The 20,214-nt window shown below is 35.9% G+C and overlaps 1 protein-coding gene and 1 non-coding gene across 4 annotated transcripts in view; both read left to right on the top strand.

Moving 5' to 3' along the window:
* The window catches only part of NEDD4 (NEDD4 E3 ubiquitin protein ligase), a 132,553-nt gene that overhangs the window by 45,033 nt on the left and 67,306 nt on the right, over positions 1-20,214 (top strand). Inside the window, exon 1 of one of the 3 annotated variants that reach the window (XM_043919324.1) lies at positions 260-2,429. The exons of 1 other annotated variant lie outside the window; for it this stretch is intronic. In XM_043919324.1, coding sequence (XP_043775259.1) covers positions 879-2,429 — 1,551 coding nt within the window. In that variant the 5' untranslated portion in view covers positions 260-878. Of the gene's footprint in view, positions 1-259; positions 2,430-20,214 lie in introns of those variants that run through there. One more of the 3 variants, XM_043919326.1, reaches the window with a different exon arrangement.
* LOC122706024 lies at positions 10,835-10,966 on the top strand. The gene has a single exon (XR_006344281.1). It is a non-coding gene; the product is annotated as a small nucleolar RNA SNORA72 (small nucleolar RNA).

Below are 20,214 nucleotides of genomic sequence, written 5' to 3'. Positions count from 1 at the left end.
TGGTGACAGCTTCTCACAAACGTTTTTTTCTCAGACGTATGCTCAATTTTTGCAATAGAATTACTAGGCTAATTTTGTATTTCGATCCTTCAGCTTTCACTTTTTATAAGTACGTAGTGTTTTGGAAACTAAAATATTTATCTGTTTGGTTTAATGCTAAACTTTTAATTCACCCCCAAAGTTTTGGTATTTCCAAATATATACAAACATTTGAACTTTCTCCTTTTAAAAATATTAACAGTCTGTATTCCTTTCTACATTTACTAAGTTGACTGGATTCCTAGTATGGCCACTATTTGGAAATGCAATCCTTGATTTGATACTCAATTACATGGAGTTTCATTCCTACCAACTTCCTGTAATTCTATCCCTATGGGTAAAAATATTAGTGGTCAAACTCTGCTGGAGAAAGTATAGGCACCGTGATTCACAGAGTTAAATGTTCATTTAGTAGAGCTGGAGTGAAAAAAATACTGTTTCAACTTGAAATGCTAGAAGATTGTTGTTCTTGTGTTACTCATTCATGCAAATTGGAGAAGGTATAATTGAAACAAGGTTGGCAGTGTTTGAGGCAGTGTGCTGCAGCTGAGCTCAGCTTAAAGGTCGCTGGAAATCAAGTGCTTTGTAAGTGAAGGCATTTTGACTACAAGCGATTCAAGACATTTTGGAAACGTCAGTCTCGGGAATGGGCCGTCTCTTTCTTTCTATGCTATCTGGTCTTTAAGGTTTTACTTAGGATGAAGACTACTACTTCTGAGCTCTTTCAGGCACCACAAATGATTTTTTCTTTTGCTGCAGTGCAGCTGCTTCTAGCCTGTCTACCGACAGAGATCTTTGTTATGACTCTCAGCCCTTAACATGTTTGGAAATGAGAACAAATGGCACAGAGCTTACGATTGCACTTTGCAGCCAGAAGAAGCAATACTTATCCTTTGTCAGAAGCCTCCGGAGATGATTTGGATAGCAGCATTCACATGTGCTTCACGAGACCAACCCGGATTTCAGCGGCGAACGTGGTTCAAATGAAGCTGACTCCCAAACAGACTGCACTAGCTCCGTTAATAAAGGAAAACCTTAAGTCTCGGGAGAGATCATCTTTTCCTTCACCTGAAAATGTTCATAAAAAGAGCAGCTGTCTGCAGATATCATTACAGCCAACAAGGTACAGTGGATGTCTTCAGCCTGGCAGTGTCTTAGCTGATGGTGATGATGCTTCGTTTACTTGTGTCTTAAAGGATGGCAGTGCTGTGGTTGATAATGAACTGAATGCCATGGGTGGGGGTGACCTCTTAAGCAGTCCTGCCCTTTGCAGTGGTAGCCTTAGTAACTTCTCAGCCAGTGAGAATGGGTCTTGCAGCAGCAATGGTAGTGATTATGGGTCCTGCACAAGTATCACCAGTGGAGGTTCATGTACCAACAGTATCCTCAGTGACAGCAGTGGTTACACTTTTCCACCAACTGATGATACCTTTTTTGGTGGGAATTTATCTTCTGACAGCGCCTCCAACAGAAGTGTGCCAAACAGGAATACTACTCCATGTGAAATTTTTTCAAGAAGTACAAGTACAGTTCCCTTTGTCCAGGATGACTTGGATCATGGACTAGAGATTATGAAATTGCCAGTGAGCAGGAACTCGAAAATTCCACTAAAACGTTGTTCATCCTTAGTCATTTTTCCTAGGAGTCCTTCAAATACCCCACCAACTTCTCCAACAAGTACAGGTACTCTTCTAAGCAAAGGATCCTATCAGACCTCACACCAGTTTATTATTTCTCCTACTGAAATTGCCCACAATGAAGATGGCACTAGTGCTAAGGGATTTCTTTCAACAGCTGTCAATGGACTTCGGTTATCCAAGACAGTCTGTACTCCCGGAGAAGTAAGAGACATACGACCTCTTCACAGGAAGGGCTCATTACAAAAGAAAATCATTATTGCAAATAATAGTCCAAATCAGACTGTCTGTGAAAAGCCATCTGAAGGATATTCTTGTGTTTCACTGCATTTTACCCAACAGAAAGCAACTGCATTAGACTGTGAAGCAGCAAATGGTGATTGTAAACCAGAGATGTCAGAAACTGAGCTTAATTCTGACCCAGAGTTTATTAAGCTTATGCATAGGACATCTGCATGTTTACCATCTTCCCAAAATGTAGATTATCAAATCAGTATCAATGGGCAGTTGGAAAGACCAAATTTACAGATAAACAAAAACCATGCTCTTTTACAGAGAAGTATTTCATTGGGGGGAACTTATCCAAATGCTTCCTGTTTATCTAGCCTTAAGCACAATTGTTCTAAGGGGGGACCATCTCAATTACTCATAAAGTTTGCATCTGGAAATGAAGGTAAAGTTGATAATTTAACAAGAGACAGCAACCGAGATTTCACAAATGAACTACCTAATTCTTTAAAGCATTCTTGTAAGGTAAGTTTCCTTTGGTTTTGGAAAATGTTAATTTATACTAGGATAGTTCTGTGAAGTATTTGGTAAAATTTATTATAACTTGGCTGCTTTATATATTTTCTTGGTCCTTAGCTAGCAAGTACTTCGTAGTCATGAACTTGATATTTGTGACTCTGAAAAGTGCCTAATAGTTTTTCACTATATTTGCTATTTTATCAGCATACAAAATATGCATTTAAAAAAAAAACCTTTCCAAAGTGATTTAAGCCATAAAACATTCTGTAGCATAGCAGGCTTTAAATAATAATTTTTTTTTAATAGTTTATTTTATAATACTTTTAGTATATTTTCCCCTTGAGTGGCATGGTGTTTTAAAGTCTAACTCTGTATTTCATTCTTATTTTCAAAAATGCTCATTTAGTATTCTCCCCTCTTTAAGCATTATGAAAAAAAAGTAAAATATAGAAAGCCACTTAAAGTATTAAACAGTAAAAAGTCGACTTAAATGTGAAACTTTTCTTATAAGTGAACATAGAGAAAATATTTCTTTGAAATACATATATTTATTTGATCATTGATAAAAACTATTATACTGAATGTTTAAAGCAGAGGAAAAATAAATGGTATTTGCATTTGTATATACCCTTAACCACAGGAATTTTGTTCCACCCTGTTTTTCTTTAGCTACCAGTTAAGAGTGCCTTCTAAAATGTAACTCATTCTTCTGACAATATTGAACTCTAAATGTTATATTTTTAAATTTGGTTTCAATTGCTAGGCATTTCCTGCTTACCTTATTAATTTGTTATTTGGGTAATTTTGCTTTATTATAGTAGTAATTTAACTCCAGTGAATCTTAACCAAAACAGTTTTTTAGTATAATTTGGCCTTTCCAAAGTAGTTGAAGTGTTTTGAACTTGAATAGATTTTAAAAATTTCTGTGTTTGGAAGATCTTGCCAGATTTTAGGAAATTAAAAAAAAAAGTATTTCTGACTAAACCAATTCTAGATGACAGTACATAATAGTTTGAGGCAAAGAAACTTATCTGCTTATCTGTGTTTATATAACACTTACTATCAAAATTAAAGTTTTTTTAAAATTTCTGGGCAAATAAAGTATTAAATATTTGCTAGTTTGTTTTCTCTCTTTTGAAATCTGATGAATATAATTCTTATTACCAATGCCTAGATGTTAGTATAAGCAATTACTTTACTGAGGATGAATAAAAATCACATTTCATATTCTGATGTATGTTTTAGAATTATTAATTCCGTTTGCAAAACTTTTAAAACACTAACTGTTAGGAGATTATAATCCATTCAATTATTTTGTCTCCTAAAAAAAGCGATTAACTGATACTGTGAAAAAACACATCAGTAGTTTGCTAATTGAATTACATGTACCTTGTAAATGTATTTTACGTTTAATGAAATAATTAACCTGAAACAAATAATTGACCTAGAAATATTTATAGAAATATTCTTTAAAGAATTGATTTTGTGGTAATATTATAGTTTGTTGTTTTTGATACTTTTGAAAAAATGGTCTTTTTAATGTTTTTAAATTAAATTTGACTGCCTTTTGTGTGGCTAAAAGATATACTTTCACTGGTTTTTCTTTAAAATTGGGTAAGCTAACGTAGACATATTTTGTGACAGCCGAATGCCTAGCTTTCTGCAGATTCTATTTTTTGCTAGATTATTCAATTATAAAATAGTTGAAGTGTGTTGTTTGCTGGAAAGCTTTAAGTTGTTCCTCCTCTTAATGTTTATTAAACAACTTTTTATATAATAATTGTAAACAGCATAGGACCATTAAACAACACATGCTAGATCTAAATTGATCTAATTGATTAGTGGTAAATTAAGGGCTTGTTTTAGGAGGGAAATAGTAATGTTGTTTTTTCTAAACATAGCAGTGACAACAATAATGGGGTTTTAGAAATAATCCTGTGTTTATCAATAATTATATATTAATCTAATTATAGTGGTATATTGTAACTCACTTATAAATAAACAGCTCCCAAAATATTTCCCATGACTCCAGTTAGTCTGGGTTAGTATTCTGATATGCTGAGTCTGGATTCACATTTAACAAGTTGATATTAGAGTAGCATTTAGTAATGTCAGCTATCTGTACCCAGCAGCCGTGAAATTAAATCACTGCTTTGGTCAGGGACCCTGGTTTCTAAAACATGAAGAGGTCTACAGATTCTTTTCCTCTGTGTTTAGCGTCCAGTCTCTAGCAGAATAGTATCCAGTTTCTAACTCTATAATCAACAGCTCATTAATGGCTAATTATTTAAATCTAGTGAGAACTTTTATTTGGATCTACAACTGGGTTCTGTGTGTTGTTTACAATTTAGAATGAAGAAGAGACTTTGTAATCTGCATGATCATGTTTATTTCACTTATTTGCCTTCAAAGAATGTACCACTAACTGGCATGTATTTATTGTATATACTTTTTGAGAGGGAGTATTACTTTTGTAAAGGCTTTATAATCTGGAATAAGGCATTTATTTGATATTTTAACATTGTGTGTATTATCAGCTTGATCAAGAGAGAGATTAGGTAGGTGAGATGGTTTTTATTCAGTTAAAAAAATTATCATTAGATTTCTAAAATCTGTGTAATAGTTAGTTTACTCTGTTATTGTTTCACTTTCCCCTATGTTTTTAAAATTTCCTGTGTTGTTAGGATGCTCAGAAATTTCATTGCCCTATTATTTTAAATACTTTAGCATTTGCCCTAACTTGTTAATGTCTTCCATTCTTCATGTATATGCATATTTTTATCAGAAAGTTTGGCTTTACATTTTTCTTTTTATTGTAAAGGTTTATGTTTATTTTCTGTTATTTAATCTCAGGTAAATTGCTTAAGCCTGGTATGGTAGAACTTTAAAAAACTGCCTCAATTATTTCAAAGCCTTTAAAACTAATCTCAAGATTGTACGTTTCAATAATATATTTAGTTGTTCTTCCCAAAATAACTGTTTTAAATATACACTATTTTCAGTGTTCCATTATTTTCTGTTCTCATTTTATTAACTTTAGCAGAATATTTGGAGACATTTGGTTAAATTTATTTTGAACACTTAATCTTTCCTATAAAAATCAATATAGTTTATAAATGTTGACTCTAAAACTGTGATGCAACAATGTTAATGACCAGTTTTAGAAACTTGGTAAGAATATGTGCTTGTACATGTGCATTTCTTAGAACTGAAGAACTAAAATACTAATTTCACGGTGGTTCAGGGAGCTAAATTGTTTCCTTCAGAAATATTTTGTATTTCTCTGGAGGTGATTCTTTAATTCATTCATCTAGCACATGTGTGAGTGCTTCCTCTTTGCCAGTCACGGACTCAAACTCTGAGAATAAAAGATAATAAAGCACAATGTCTTCCGGGGGGGACTCCTATTCTTCTTAGAGACATATTGGTAGACAAGAAAAATCTCAGACTCAAATGTGATGTGCTGAAATAGAGCTGTATATGAGAAAGTGAGAAAGATGCAACAATGTTTGTCTGAAGGAGAGGACTGGGTTGGTAGTCAAAGGCTTCACAGGGGTGGTGACATTTGAGCTGAATCTTAATGGGTGAGTTGGAGTTCGCCAGGCAGAGAATCAAGGAGGATATTTAGGGCAGGGATTCTCAGTCTCAGCACTTTTTTGTTGTGGAGGGCTGTCCTGTATCTTGTAGGATGTAAGCAGCATCCCTGGTGTCCATTTACTCAATGCCAGTGGCATCATCTCCCTCACTGTCACAATCAAAAAATGTCTCCAGACATGGCCAAATGCCCCCCAGGGGCAAACCTGACTGATGTTGGGACGCGCTGCTGTAGGCAGAAGCAGCCACATGTACAAGGCTGGAGATGTGACAGAACCACGCTGTAAGTAGTTCAGCGTGACTGGAGTAAGCAGAGTCCAGGGTTGTGGTAGGAGATGATAACACTAGAAGTGGGTGGGAGTTCCATGGCGTGGAGCACCTCATGCTTAAGGAAAACAGCGTGTCTCCTGCCGATAGACAATAGTTAGGTGACGGGAAGTTGGTATTGAGAGTGTAGTGTGCTTACTTTGTGTTTGTAGATGATAATTTTTTTATGACACCATGGATTATAAGTGAATTAAACTTTTCTTAGCTTGGCCAGCCAGGTGAATAGTGACGTCATGAACTAAGATGGGGAATTCAGGAGAAGGGGCCAGATTGGGAGGGCAAAGAAGAAACCATGAATCATTAAGTTTTTGTCCTGAGAAGCTGCCCCGGTTGTACCGCTGTCCAGTAGGGTAGTTGGAGATATGGGCTCAGGCTTAGGAGAGGAGTGAGAGCTGGAAATGTAGCTTGGGAGTTAAGCGTCTAGTCAGACTTCGGTAAGGATGGACTGGAAAAAGCATGAAAGTGAGATGGGAGGAGTGATATATCAGAGTTCTGGGGACTACTAACTTGGGAGAAACAGTGGAGGAGGAGATAAAACGGAGACTAAGAGTCACCAGAAGGGCAGAGAGGCCAAGAGAGCTTAGAGGCCTGAAAGCCAAGAGAGTGGAAAATTCAAGGTGGGCAGCATACAATGCCATGGAACTTATGTATCCATTGAATGTAGGAGGTCTTCATGACTTTAGTAAGAGCAGGCTCAGGAGAATAGTGTGAAAGCCTGGATGAAAAAAGGATGAAACAGGTAAGGAAGCAAAAACAGGCATAGCTTGTTTGCTCAGTGTTACAAAAATAGTCATGAGTTAGTGTAGGCAAGGTTTATATTTAATGGCTACAATATAGAAGACACAGTGTTAGGCAGATATAATTGCATAAGACAAATTGTCTATTACAAGAATATTGCAGCCTGTTCTCTAGGAGAAAAAAAGTTCTGTAGCTCCCTGTTGTTCCACCTTAGAACAATAGAATAAGTGAGCACAGGCAGAGAAAACTGAAGTGGAGAGTCAGCAATATGAAATGAAGGGAAAAATTTAGGAGTGAAAATGTGAGATGGCCTATGAGTAGGCATAACTCTTGGTGAACAGCATTATTCAAATTTTCTCCTGCCCCTCCCTATCACCAAAAATAAGACAAAACAAAAATAGAACTTCTAGATAGAAAACAAGTCAGGGTTTAAGGCTGCTTCCTAGAAACTACGTGGAGAAGAGGCACCTCTGTCTTGCTGTCACCTGCTTCTTCCAGAACATGGAGCCCACTGCAGCTCCATGTTGTGAGGCCTGGCCCTTCTAGATCCTTTCTCCCCTTACAGGGAACAGGACAGACGAGAAGAGGCTAGGATCAGAGCCTTTGTGGGCAGAAGGGTCTTGGCAGAGTCCCTGGGGGTGGCCTGCCAATGTGTTGAGGTCAGGAAGATGGTTAGCAGAACAAATGAGTTCTGAGAAGGGCATCCAATGATCTTGTCAGCATATCCACAAAATACCTGAAATCTTGCTCAAGTGTGTGGTTGGGTATTCTTTGTTGGCCAAATGTGAGACTGGAAAGCTATGCTCAGGTAAAGACCCAACATTGAGAGATACAAGAAAGCCTTTCAAAACAAGAGGTGAACCCATCTGTGCTTGTTCAGTGAGATATTGGGGGGAAGCTCTCAACACAGCAGCAGTTGTTGGAAAGTAATTTTACTTTCACTGAAACTTAAAAAACCTGTAAAATATAACTAGAGCAGCTCTGAGAACTTGGAAGGGCAAGAAACTGGCATGTTTATGTACCTCGTAACCCAGTTCATGGATGGGTCATAATATAGAACACCTTGACCAAGAAATCCCATTGATGTTTCTAGTGAGGTTCTGGAATATCTGGGGGTGGGGGGAGGATCAGGCTTTCTCTTGATTTAGATGTATTACATCTAAGATAAAACTGTAACACTGTAAAACATTTTGTGATTTACTGTAATAGAAAAAATATTACCAAGCAAAAAGAAGTTTATATCAAAGATATTGGTGGTACAAGGGGCAGTGTCTTTAAATGCAGTTGTTCATTAAATACAGAAACATTCTTAACTGAATTTTTATCTTTTGTCCTTCTTACCAAAGCTGAGTATAGCATTTTATGATATAGCTAAAATAATATATCTAGGACTGCTTCCTTTTTTCTCTCTTTTCTCTCAAATGTTTATTGGTAAGCTGCCTTCTAATGCTTTAAGTATTGCAATTAGAGAATAGTTCATTAAGTCATCGTTTGGACTACCAGTTTTCAAATTTTCATGTGTGTGTACATCTCCTAGAAATCTTGTTAAAAGGCAGATTATGGTATAGTAAGTAGGTCTGGGTGGGGCCTGAGGGTTCTGTATTTCTAACATGCTTCTCAGGTTATACCAATGCTGCTAAAATTCCTTAAACACACTTTGAGAAGCAAGACTTAAGACCATTAAAAAAAAAATGAGAACAATAATGCAGTTCATAGTCGAAATATCCAGCGAGTCTGTCTTCCACTGTTGCATAAAGAAGAACTCTATGTATACCATGGTCAGGGCTAAGCTAATTTGCAGGGCGTTTTAAATCCACTTGGACATTTACACTAGTTATTGGTTGAGACCACGTAATACAGAAGAGATTGTTTGGACCAAAAGCCATTCAAGAGCTCAGTTTAGGATACTACTGAGAATGTTTGAATCTTACATTGGCTTATGTAATGAAATGAAACACCATCTGTAACCAGTGCTTACAATGAGTTATCCTTTTGATAGATCTGTAAGGAGAAAATGAAAAAAATTCTTTATGTGTAACTTTGTGTGATGCTACTTAAAAGTATACATTCCTTCTTAAGCATAAATTGATATATGAAAATCTTAGGAACTGATCTTCCATTGGAGCAAGTGAAGACATCTTATTGGTAGCTGAGTTTTTATGGTCTTCATGGCCTAAATTCAGGAAGCCTGTGTGTGTGTGTGTTTAGTCACTAAGTCATGTCTGACTGCAACTCCATGGACTGTAGCCTGCCAGGCTCCTCTGTCCATGGGGTTTCACAAGCAAGAATACTGGAGTGGGTTGCCGTTTCCTTCTCCATTCGGGAGAATAAAAGACGTTAAATATTTCAAGTAAGCAATGAGAAAAATGGAGCATAGCAAGAAAAAAGTTGAAGGTGGGGAGATAGGCAGGCAAGGAGGCAGGCAAATGTAAATTTTTTAGAATTGATTGAATCTAGAGAAGGGGTTAGCAAATGAGTAATCTTTTCTGGGCTCTCATTTACTAGAATATTCCCTAAATCAGAGACTGCTAGATCCTTAGTACCTAGAACAGTGCATAGCTCAAAATAAACACTCATTAAGTATTCATTAAATTAATGACCGAAGCCAAGGGACCCTTTGTAACGGGTTAGAGATGACTGTAGAATCTGGTAGGTGACCAGAATCTGAGGGTGACCAGACAACCTTGCACAGACAGATAACCAAACTGGGATATCTGAGGGATGACTGTAATGCTGAGTGGGAGCTTCTTGGTGCTTCATCCTCGGCTTGAAAGAGTGGCACTCTTAAATGAATACCTTGTCCCTGGGGTGGATGCCAATGGAATATTATGATCGTGACTCAAGGATTCGTTTCCACACTGGAGTCTGATTCATAGCCTACATATTCCACTAACTGGTGCCGTAGAGCTGTGTGTCTGGGTAGAGGCTCAGATCAAGTTTTCTAAAAAAGAAGATGGAATGGATCAGAAGTTTTAAGAATATTTAAACCCAGGTCATTTGATTAGCTTTAAGTTCATCATTGTTTAATAAAACGACTTCATTTCAGACTTGATGTAACAGCTGATTTCTCACCATTGTTCCTGGGGTTTTAAGTAGCTGTTTTAGCTAAGAATGACTTTTACCTTTTGTACCAAGACTGAAAGACTGAACCCTTTAAACGAGTCTCAGAGCTTAATGGAAACTCAAGTCATCTTCTAAGCAAATGAGTTTAACAAGTATTTATCAGAAATAGAATATGTGCCTACTGTGAGTGGCAAATATTATTCCTGGCTTTGAAGAGTTTGTACTTTAGATGAGAAGACAGCATTATCTGTTTAAATAAAGAACCAGAAAACAACATAATATATAATAAATGTTCATATGCCTACTTCAGGCAGGTGAACACCTGAACTCTGAATTATGTGATCGTCTATATAATTTTTAATTAATTCAAATTTTTATCAAGATGACACAGGTGCTTGTTTTAAAAATCAGGTGTTTTCTCATTGAAGATTTCCTTTCTGCCTTTTCCTCTTGTGTTCCCTCTCCCCAGAATTCCTATTAGCCCAAGTTTGTCCATCTTGGATTGATCTTATAATTTACTTTTCTCTTCTGTTCTCTGTTTCTTTGCCTCCTTATTCTGCTTTATGGAAGATTTCCCCCAAGTGTTCCCTTCTCTTTAATTTTAAAATTTTGGTTGCTTTAGTTCCTTAAGTTCTATCTTGTTTTCTGATGATTCCTTATTTTTATTCTGGCTTTAGAAGTGCAGTCTCCTGCAAATATTCTTGCTGTTCTGATTTTGTAATAATCAGGGCAGGCTAAACATTTGCTATATTAAGACCATGCATGTGTCCCCAGACCTAGTTCTTTGCCTAGGTCTGGTTTTATAAATACTGGTGATAAACCAAGTCTGATTTATATGACGTATCTTGTGTGGGAATTGTCTGTGACTCTAGGTATCTGATCAACCTTGAGAAATGGTAGCACAGCTAGTGTGATAATTTTTGAAGATAACCATTGCTAGTTTGATGATTACCAGTTGCCATTAAATGAGTTGTAAAAATTAAAAAATAAAAAAAGAAGTGCAGTTTCTTATTTCTCTGAGAATATTTTACTTAAGGCTTTTTCTTTTGAGTTTTGTTATGGGTCCTACATTGTGTCTGGTTCCTGTGGGTCACTTTGCTGCTGTTGTTTGTTTCTCTTTGTTATTAGATGAAAATTTTCCTCCAGGTGTCTGGTGAACCTTGGCCGTCTGTTCATATTTGAGAGTGAGTCACTCTGAAGTTATCTGGAGGCTCTGTAATTGGGTGAGGCTTTTCAAATGGTAAGCTTCATTGTCAGGAGTCTTCTAACTGTCAGTACCTGGAGGCTTGTCTCAGAGGTCAGTTTCTCCAGAGAAGAAACTTGCAGTGATTGCCCAGTTATGTTTCATAGCTGTGGTGAGCGATAAACTAGGAATGGAGGTGATTTGTTTCACAAGTTCTGCAGCTAAGTTAATTCAAGGTAAATCATGCCTTAAAAGTGATATTTACTTATCAAATTCTTAAGATACTAATTATACTTTAATTAATATACAGTCCATAAGGTGCCTGATTTGCATAACTATTGTCTGAAATACATTGTGTATATATATTCTAGAAGGGTCAAGATGCTTCCAGAAAGACCAGATTTAAACATCCTTTATAGTAGAATATGTGGTTTCCTTAACACATCTCCCAACTTCTTATATTCTTGGCAATATATTTAAATGTAAATGGAGATGCCTGTCCTAAGAGGAAGAGGATAGAGCTGTAAAAACTGTATTTCGGTGCAGACAGAAGGGAAAGGAGACCAGAATGGCCCCTTGGTGGAGTAGAACATTGGGTGCTCACTGGCATGCCAAAATCTGAGACCTCAACTATGATTGTTGTAACTTGGACAAAATTCTGATATATTCCTTTTTTTTTTCCCTTTAAAAAATAGACTTTGTTTTAAAAAAATTTTTATTGGGGTATAGTTGCATCACCAACTCAAAAGACATGAATTTGAGCAAACTCCAGGAGATAGTGGGATAGATGAGCCTGGCATGCTTCAGCCCGTGGGGCTACTGAGTCGGACATGACTTAGCAACCGAACAACAACAGATAGTTGCTTTATAATGTTGTGTTAGCTTCTGCTGTATGGCAAAATGAACCAGCTATATGTTTGCTTATGATATGGTCTTTTTTAAATTTTTGATCCAATATCTGCGAAAGGTTGAATCAGTCAACATATCATGTTATGTAGCACATTTCAAAAAACTCTCTGAGTTAGTGATTATCTCCATGTTACAAATAAGAGAAAAACATCAGAAAAGTTAAAAATTATTTAGTCAGGATCATAAGTCAAATAAATGTCATATTTGGACCAAAACTCAGCTCAGTTATGTATTCTAGAGCCCTTTTCTGCATTTCTAACCAGGAAGACTTCATTCCACACTGCAATAGGGGAAATCTACAAGATAAATAAAACTGCTTGGGGAAGGTTATTCTAGTAAAAATAGCATCAGAAAGGACAAAAAGAGAGTTGTCTAAAGGAAAATTTCCACTTAGGCTGACTACTACCTGATGAATAACTTCAACTCTCTGAAGAACAGATCGAGTCCTGTTCAAGTCCAGATCAAGTCCTTTTTTCTTGCCATTGTTGAGTGAAAGTGAGGTTCAGGGATTATTTAAGCGTATTTCTAGAGAACCAGTTTATCTTTCAGACTTTTCCTTTTCTTCTGAGTTGTGACCCAACACTTATGATTACTTTCTTCTTTCTGATTCATTTTATTGATCAAACAATGCATTCTGTGTGTTTCTACCTCCAACACTCTTTTGAGTTTTATTTCTCTTCAATAACTATTATATCATAAACTACCTAAATCATGGTAAACCATATGTCTTTTTTTCCCAAATATTTTAGAACTTTTTATTGTGGAAAATTTCAACCCACGCACAAAAGTAGAAAGAATAATGCAGTGATCCCCCATGCATGCCCCCCAGTGAACTCTCAATTTCCGTAGTTACTAACATCTTGTCAATCAGGTAATCCATCTTTCCCCCTCCTTTTTAAATTAATTTTTATTGGAGTATAGTTGATTTACAATGTTGTGTTAGTTTCTGCTAAGTGAGTCAGTTATACATACATATCTATACACTCTTTTTTAAGTTCTATTCCCATATGGGTCATTACAGAGTATTGAGTAGAGTTCTCTGTGCTATACAGAAGGTTCTTACTAGATATCTGTTTTATATATAGTAGTGTGTATATGTGAGTCTCAATCTCTTAATTTATCCTCTCCCCCCCCCCCCATAACTAGAAGACTGTCTTCTACATCTGTGACTCAACTTCTGTGCTATCTGTGTAAATATGTTCATTTGTACCATTTCTTTAGATTCCACATGAAAGTGGTATCATACAATATTTGACTTTCTCTGTCTGACTCACTTCACTCACTAGGACAGTCTCTGGGTCCATCCATGCCACTGCCAGTGGCGTTATTTTGTTCCTTTTTATGGCTGAGTAATATTCCATTGGTACCATGTCTTCTTTATCCATTTTTCTGTCAATGGACATTTAGGTTGCTTCCATGTCCTCCCCTCCTTTTTTTTTTTTTAGTAAATCCCATACATCTTATAATTGTACCCATAAATACTTGGAGTGGATCTGTAGTGGAGAAGGACCGTCTAAATATACAAAGTACCATACAGTCATCATTTTTAACAAAATTAACAATAGTTCTGAACTGTTTTGACTGGCTCTCTTTCTAAATCATCTAGGTCATTTTAGTATTGACATAGCTCTCTCCATTAACATGTGTCTATCTAATTCTTCATCTATGTTATGATGTTCATTCACTTTGGGGCTGAGTGAACCAATTATTAGGCATAGGATTTTCTATTTCTTTAATCAGATAATTTTTGATAATATGTTTGTTACCAACATGATTGAGGCTGTCTTCAGAACCTAAAAGTAAAGTTAGAATTAGGACTTAGAGCTGAACACCTTACCTCTACCTTAATTACCACAGAGCTGCCTTGAGAGTTCAAATATCTGGGATACCTACCTTTCGAATTCCCTGGGAGTGTGAAAATGTGCTCAATAGTGAATTAGCTGTATTAATTCCTCTTAAAGCTTCTCTGCATCTTAATTTCATGTTTAGGGAATGAGAAGGATATGAAACTTGGTGAAGTTGTTTTTAAGATTGGAAATTTTTTATCTGTTTGGCAGATAGTTGGTGCTCAGTAAAAAGTGACTATTATTGTTTGCCTTATAATATTGTTGTGAGAGTATATGAAGGTGCACTTTAAACTATAAGGTGACACAGTCCATAACATAATAATTGTTTTTTATATGTACAATCTGAATCATATATAAATCTAAGAATCCAGGTTAGCAGTTAAGTAATAGGAAATTAAAAGAAGCTTGCTCCTTGGAAGAAAAGCTATGATCAACCTAGAAAGCATATTAAAAAGCAGAGCCATTACTTTGCCGACAAAGGTTCATCTAGTCAAAGCTGTGGTTTTTCCAGTAGTCATGTATGGATGTGAGAGTTGGCCTATAAAGAAAGCTGAGCACCGAAGAATTGATGCTTTTGAACTGTGGTGTTGGAGAAGACTCTTGAGAGTCCCTTGGACTGCAAGGAGATCAAACCAGTCCATCCTAAAGGAAATCAGTCCTGAATATTTGTTGGAAGGACTGATGCTGAAGCTGAAACTCCAATACTTTGGCCATCTGATGCTAAGAACTGACTCATTTGAAAAGACCCTGATGCTGGAAAAGATTGAAGACAGGAGGAGAAGGGGACGACAGAGGATGAGATGGTTGGATGGCATCACCAACTCGATGGACATGAGTTTGAGCAAGCTTCAGAAGTTGATGATGGACAGGGAAGCCTGGTATGCTGCAGTCCATGGGGTCGCGAAGAGTTGGACCTGACTGAGTGACGGAACTGACTGAATAGGAAACACAGGAAAAGAACACATTGAAAAGTAGTGTGAAAATACAGACTAGAGATCTGGGGAAGCATTTCTCTCTAAGGCTCTAAATCAAATATCAAGATATATATTTCAAATGAACACAGTTTTTCCAAAGCCCTGTTACAAATGAAAGCTCAGATCTTTTCACTTATTCTCAGTTTTGACTGTGCATATTCTTGGAGACAGAACTATGTCAAGACTTATTCAAAAGAAAGAAATAACTCAGCAAATTAATAGAAGAAGAGAATTGAAATCTAGAAAGGCCTCCAAGTGGACCAGAAACGACTTTTTATGCAGTAACTGGTAGTGCTAAAGAAAGTGGTCCTGTTATTTTTTCCCCCTCATTGAAAATACTGACTCATAAAAGACAATCTTACTCATCTTATGACATTGACAGAGTCAGCTTCTAGCCCTAAGGTGATAGATTCCTTCTGTTCAATTTGTAGACTAAACAATTCCAGACCTCTCAAAAGGTGTTTTTTTAAATAGACTTTATTTTTTTAGAGCTAAAAGTTTTAGATTTGTAGCATTAGTGAGCAGAGGTACAGAGATTTCCTATATTCCCTACCCCGACCTATGCAGCCTCCTCCATTATCAGTATTCCCCACCAAAGTGGTGCATTCATTACAGTCAGTCTAGTCCATAGTTTAACTTAGGGTCCATTCTTGGTGGTCTGTATTCTGTAGGTTTGGACAATTTTATAATGTCATGTACCCACAATTATAGTGTCATACAGAGTAGTTTCACGGCCCTAAAAATCCTCTGTGTTTTGCATCTTTCTCTCCATCACCTGTCCCTGGAAATCCATAATCTTTCTGCTGTCCCTATAGTTTTGCCTTTTCCAGAATGTCACATAATTGAGATCATACAGTATGTAGCCTTTTCAGTTGGACTTCTTTCACTTAGTATTAATAATACTCATTTAAGTTTCCTTCATCCTTTTACATAGTTTGATAATGGCTTGGTTTTTTTTTTTTTCAGTGCTAAATAATATTGCATTGTCTGTATATACCCTGGGCTTCCCTGGTAGTTCAGTTTGTAAAGAATCCACCTCTAATGCAGGAGACCCCAGTTCAATTCCTGGGTCGGGAAGATCCGCTGGAGAAGGGATAGGCTACTCCCTCCAGTATTCTTGGTGGTTCAGCTGGTATTCCATTGTCTGTATATACCTTAGTTCATTCACCTACTGACGAACATCTTGGTTGTTGCCAGGTTTTGGCAGTTGTGAATGAAGCTGCTGTAAATATCTGTGTGCAGGTTTTTGTGCAGATGTAATTTTTCAGCTTCTCTGGAAATATCCCAAGAAGTGTGATTGCTGGATCATATGGCAAGAGTAAGTTTAATTTTTTAAGAAACTACCCAGATGTCTTCTGAAATGGCTCTATTAGTTTTTAATCCCACCATAAATGAGTAAGAGTTCATATTATTCCATATCCTTAGCAGCATTTGGTGTTTTCAGTGTTCTGGATTTTGGTCATTCTTATATGTATGCAGTGTTTCACTATTGTTTTAATATGCATTTCCCTGATGGCATATGATATGGAGTGTCTTTTCATAGGCTTACATGCCATCTGTATATCTTCTGTAGTGAGGTGTCTGCTAAGGTCTTTGGACCATTTCTTAGTCATGTTATTTTCCTGTGGCTGAGTTTTCAGCATTCTTTTTATATTTTGGATAATAATCCTTTATAAATGTGTTCTTTGCAAGCATTTTCTCCCAGTCTGTGGCTTGTCTTTCATTCTTTTGACAGTGTCTTTCAGAGAGTAGAAATTTCTAATTTTACTGAAGTCCAGTTTATCAGTTACTGTATTTCTTTCATGAATCATGCCTTGGGTATTACATTTAAAATGTCATCATCAAACCCAAGGCCATCTAAATTTTCTCTTATGTTATCTTATAGGAGTTGTATAATTTTACATTTAGGTCTGTGAACCATTTTGAGTTAATTTTTATAAGGGGTGTAAGTTCTGTATCTAGATTCATGTTTTTTGCACGTGAGTGTCCCATTGTTTCAGCACCATTTGTTGAGACTGTCCTTTCTCCATTGCTCTTTGCTCTTTGTCAAAAACCTACGTATTTATGTGGGTCTATTTCTGGGGTCTCTATACTGTTCCACTGATCTGTTTGTCTTTTACCATTGGCACACTGGAATATTGTAGTTTTACAGTGAGGTAGTATCAGTCCTCCAACTTTGTTCTTGTCCTTTAATATTTTGCTGGCTGTTCTGGGGTTTTTGTGTCTCTATATAGTAAGCTTTAGAATCAGTTTTCAATAGCCACAAAGTAACTTGCTGATATTTTGATTGGGATTGCCTTGAATTTATATGATATTTTGACAATATTAAGTCTTCCTATCCATGAGCATAGACTCTCTCTCCATCTATTTAGTTCTTCTTTGAATTCATTCAACAGAGTTTTGTAGTTTTCCTCATATAGATCTTGTATGTATTTTGTTAAGTCATTTCTTAAGTATTTCTTTTTGGGGAGTGCTATTGTAATTAGCACTGTTTTGTTTTTTTTTTTAATTTCAAATTCTACTTGTTCATTGCTGATATATAGGAAAACAGTTGACTTTTCTTTATTAACCTCTTATCCTGTGACCTTGCTATAATTGTTAATTAATTCAGAAGTTTTTTTGTCATTTTTTTAAGACTAATTTTCTACAAAGATGCTCGTGTCATCTGCAAATAAAGACAGTTTTGTTTCTTCTTTTCCAATCTGTATACATTTTATTTCCTTTTGTTGTCTTATTATATAATCTAGGACTTCAGTACAGTGTTGAAAAGGAATGGTGAAGGAGGACATCATTTACTTGTTCCTGATCTTAGTGGGAAAGCATCTAGTTTCTCACCAGATAGTGTGATGTGAGGTATAGACTTTTTTGTAGATGTTTCTTATCAAGTTGAGTAAGTTTCCCTCTGTTCCTAGTTTATATCATGAATTGATGTTGGTTTTTGTTAAATGTTTTTCCTGCACCTATTGATATGATCATGTGATTTTTCTTCTTTAACCTGTTGATATGTTGGATCACATTAACTAATTTTTGAATATTGAAATAACTTTACAAACTTGAGCTAATACCACTTGGTTGTGGTATATAATTCTTTCTACACATCATTGGCTTTAATTTGCTAATACTTTTTTGAGAATTTTTACTGTTATGTTCATCAGAGATACTGGTCTGTGCTTTTTTTTTGTATATAATGTATTCATCTAGTTTTGATATCAAGGTAATGCTGGTTTCACAGAAGGAGTGAGGAAGTATTCCCTTGATTTTGTCTTCTGAAAGAGTTTGGTGTAATTATCTTCTGAAAGAACTGTATAATTTCTTTCTTAAATGTTTGGTAGAATTCATCAGTGAATTCCTCTGGGCTTGGTGTTTTCTGTTTTGTTAGGTTGTTAATTACTGATTTATTTTATAGATTTGTTAGGTTATTAATTACTGATTTATTTTATAGATATAGGCCTATTCAGGTTGTCTATTAATAGTTGCTTTAAGATATCACTTTTTTACGAATAGCATTGTTTTCATTTAAATGAGCTTATAATATTTGAAGACATTAAAATAAATATTTAGTGAAAGTCACATTGTAATTTTATTTTTATTTTATTTTTTATCTTTAGGAATCAAATAACCTCCCAACAGTTATCTCTACTTTTTAAATGTTTTCAACAAAAGGTTACTTTTACAAAAGGAAACATATCCTTGAAGCCCATTTATCTTGATATTAAAATATTTGGTTGGCAGTTTTCAATAAGGTAAAAACAAAGTAACTCACCATTGTAATTTCACATTTATCTGGTTACTCTCTTTAGGAAATTCATAAAAACTAAATTTTATAGGATTCATATAAGCCATTCAGTTTTGTCCATCTAGTGTCCATCTTATGGCTATTCTTCCCTTTAACTTAAAAAAAGTATATATTGATATTTGGCTCTTAGGATTTTAGTTAGCTTTCTAAAATTAATTTGGATATCATCTGAATTATCATTTGTAAATTTTATCAGACAGGTGATAAAACTCCTATAATGTATTGATGGAAACCAATCAACTCTCTTTATTCAAAATGTATAATCTGAGTTTTCCCAAGCTTCATCAGACACGGGGTACCAGTGCAGACAAGATAGCAGTTGCAACCCGAGTTTAAATGACTTAGCAGTTCTCTTCTGCCCACAAAAGATGCAAGGCAGCTATGAAATACTCTTCAGTATGGCTAGAGTTCCCAAGAGATGGTTTCCACGCATTCCTGAATACTAGTGCTGTCGTCATTGCTGCTATATTTTCAGGCATTTTCGCTTTGGGGTACTGCTACATTCTACTGGGATGCAGTTTCTCCTTCTTTTCTTAGGGTGACTTCTAAGGAGCTTTCTTAAAAAGCTTAACTCAGCCTTTCCTCAGGTATGATGAGCTAACCTAATAATAATAAAAAAAAGGAGTCCTGATTCCAAATACAGTATAGTGGAGGAATCAGTCAACTCAGGGAATACTTATGAGTCCCAGATAAAGAACTAAAATCAGTCATGAAACCAGAAAGTACTGCTTTACTGAAAATTCTTCCAGAATGTCACTGTTCAGTACAGTAACTCCATATGGCTAGTGAGATATAAATTAGTTTAAATGAAATAAAATTTAAAATTCTTAACCTCATTTGCACTAGACACACCAAGGCCCACATGTGATTAGTGGCTACTGCATTAGATGGCATAGGTACAGAATATTTCCTTATTGCAGAAAGTTCTAATGGACAAAGTTCCTCTAGAATATTACATCTCGAGCTACAAGCCATTGACACCTCTGTAACTTTGACAGTGCTCCAGTGTACTGAGGAAGGTGCCTAAAGCTACAGTGCTTGGTAGCTGATACAGGTGAAGGAGTGAAACCACATCCCAATGGCCTTATTTTTCTCTGCTAGTACCTGCCTAGCTGTTCAAGAAGAAAAATTTGGTTTTAAAGAAATCCACTGAGTTCTTATTTTCTAAAACAACAGTAACTAACCCACATCTTCTTCCCACTACCCCATTTTCACTGATACATTATTTTCTTCAGTAAACATTATATGAGCTTTTAGCTCTTGGAAAAACTTTAAAATCTATTTATAGATCCGCAAAAGTACACTTGATCAGATAAATAGGTAATCAAATTATAAGAATAATCAGTTTCTATTTCTGAAT

The sequence above is a fragment of the Cervus elaphus genome, chromosome 12 (assembly GCF_910594005.1).
Source record: "Cervus elaphus chromosome 12, mCerEla1.1, whole genome shotgun sequence".
In the NCBI taxonomy this organism is placed as follows: Eukaryota; Metazoa; Chordata; class Mammalia; order Artiodactyla; family Cervidae; genus Cervus; species Cervus elaphus.
This window is presented reverse-complemented; position numbering and strand designations above follow the sequence as displayed.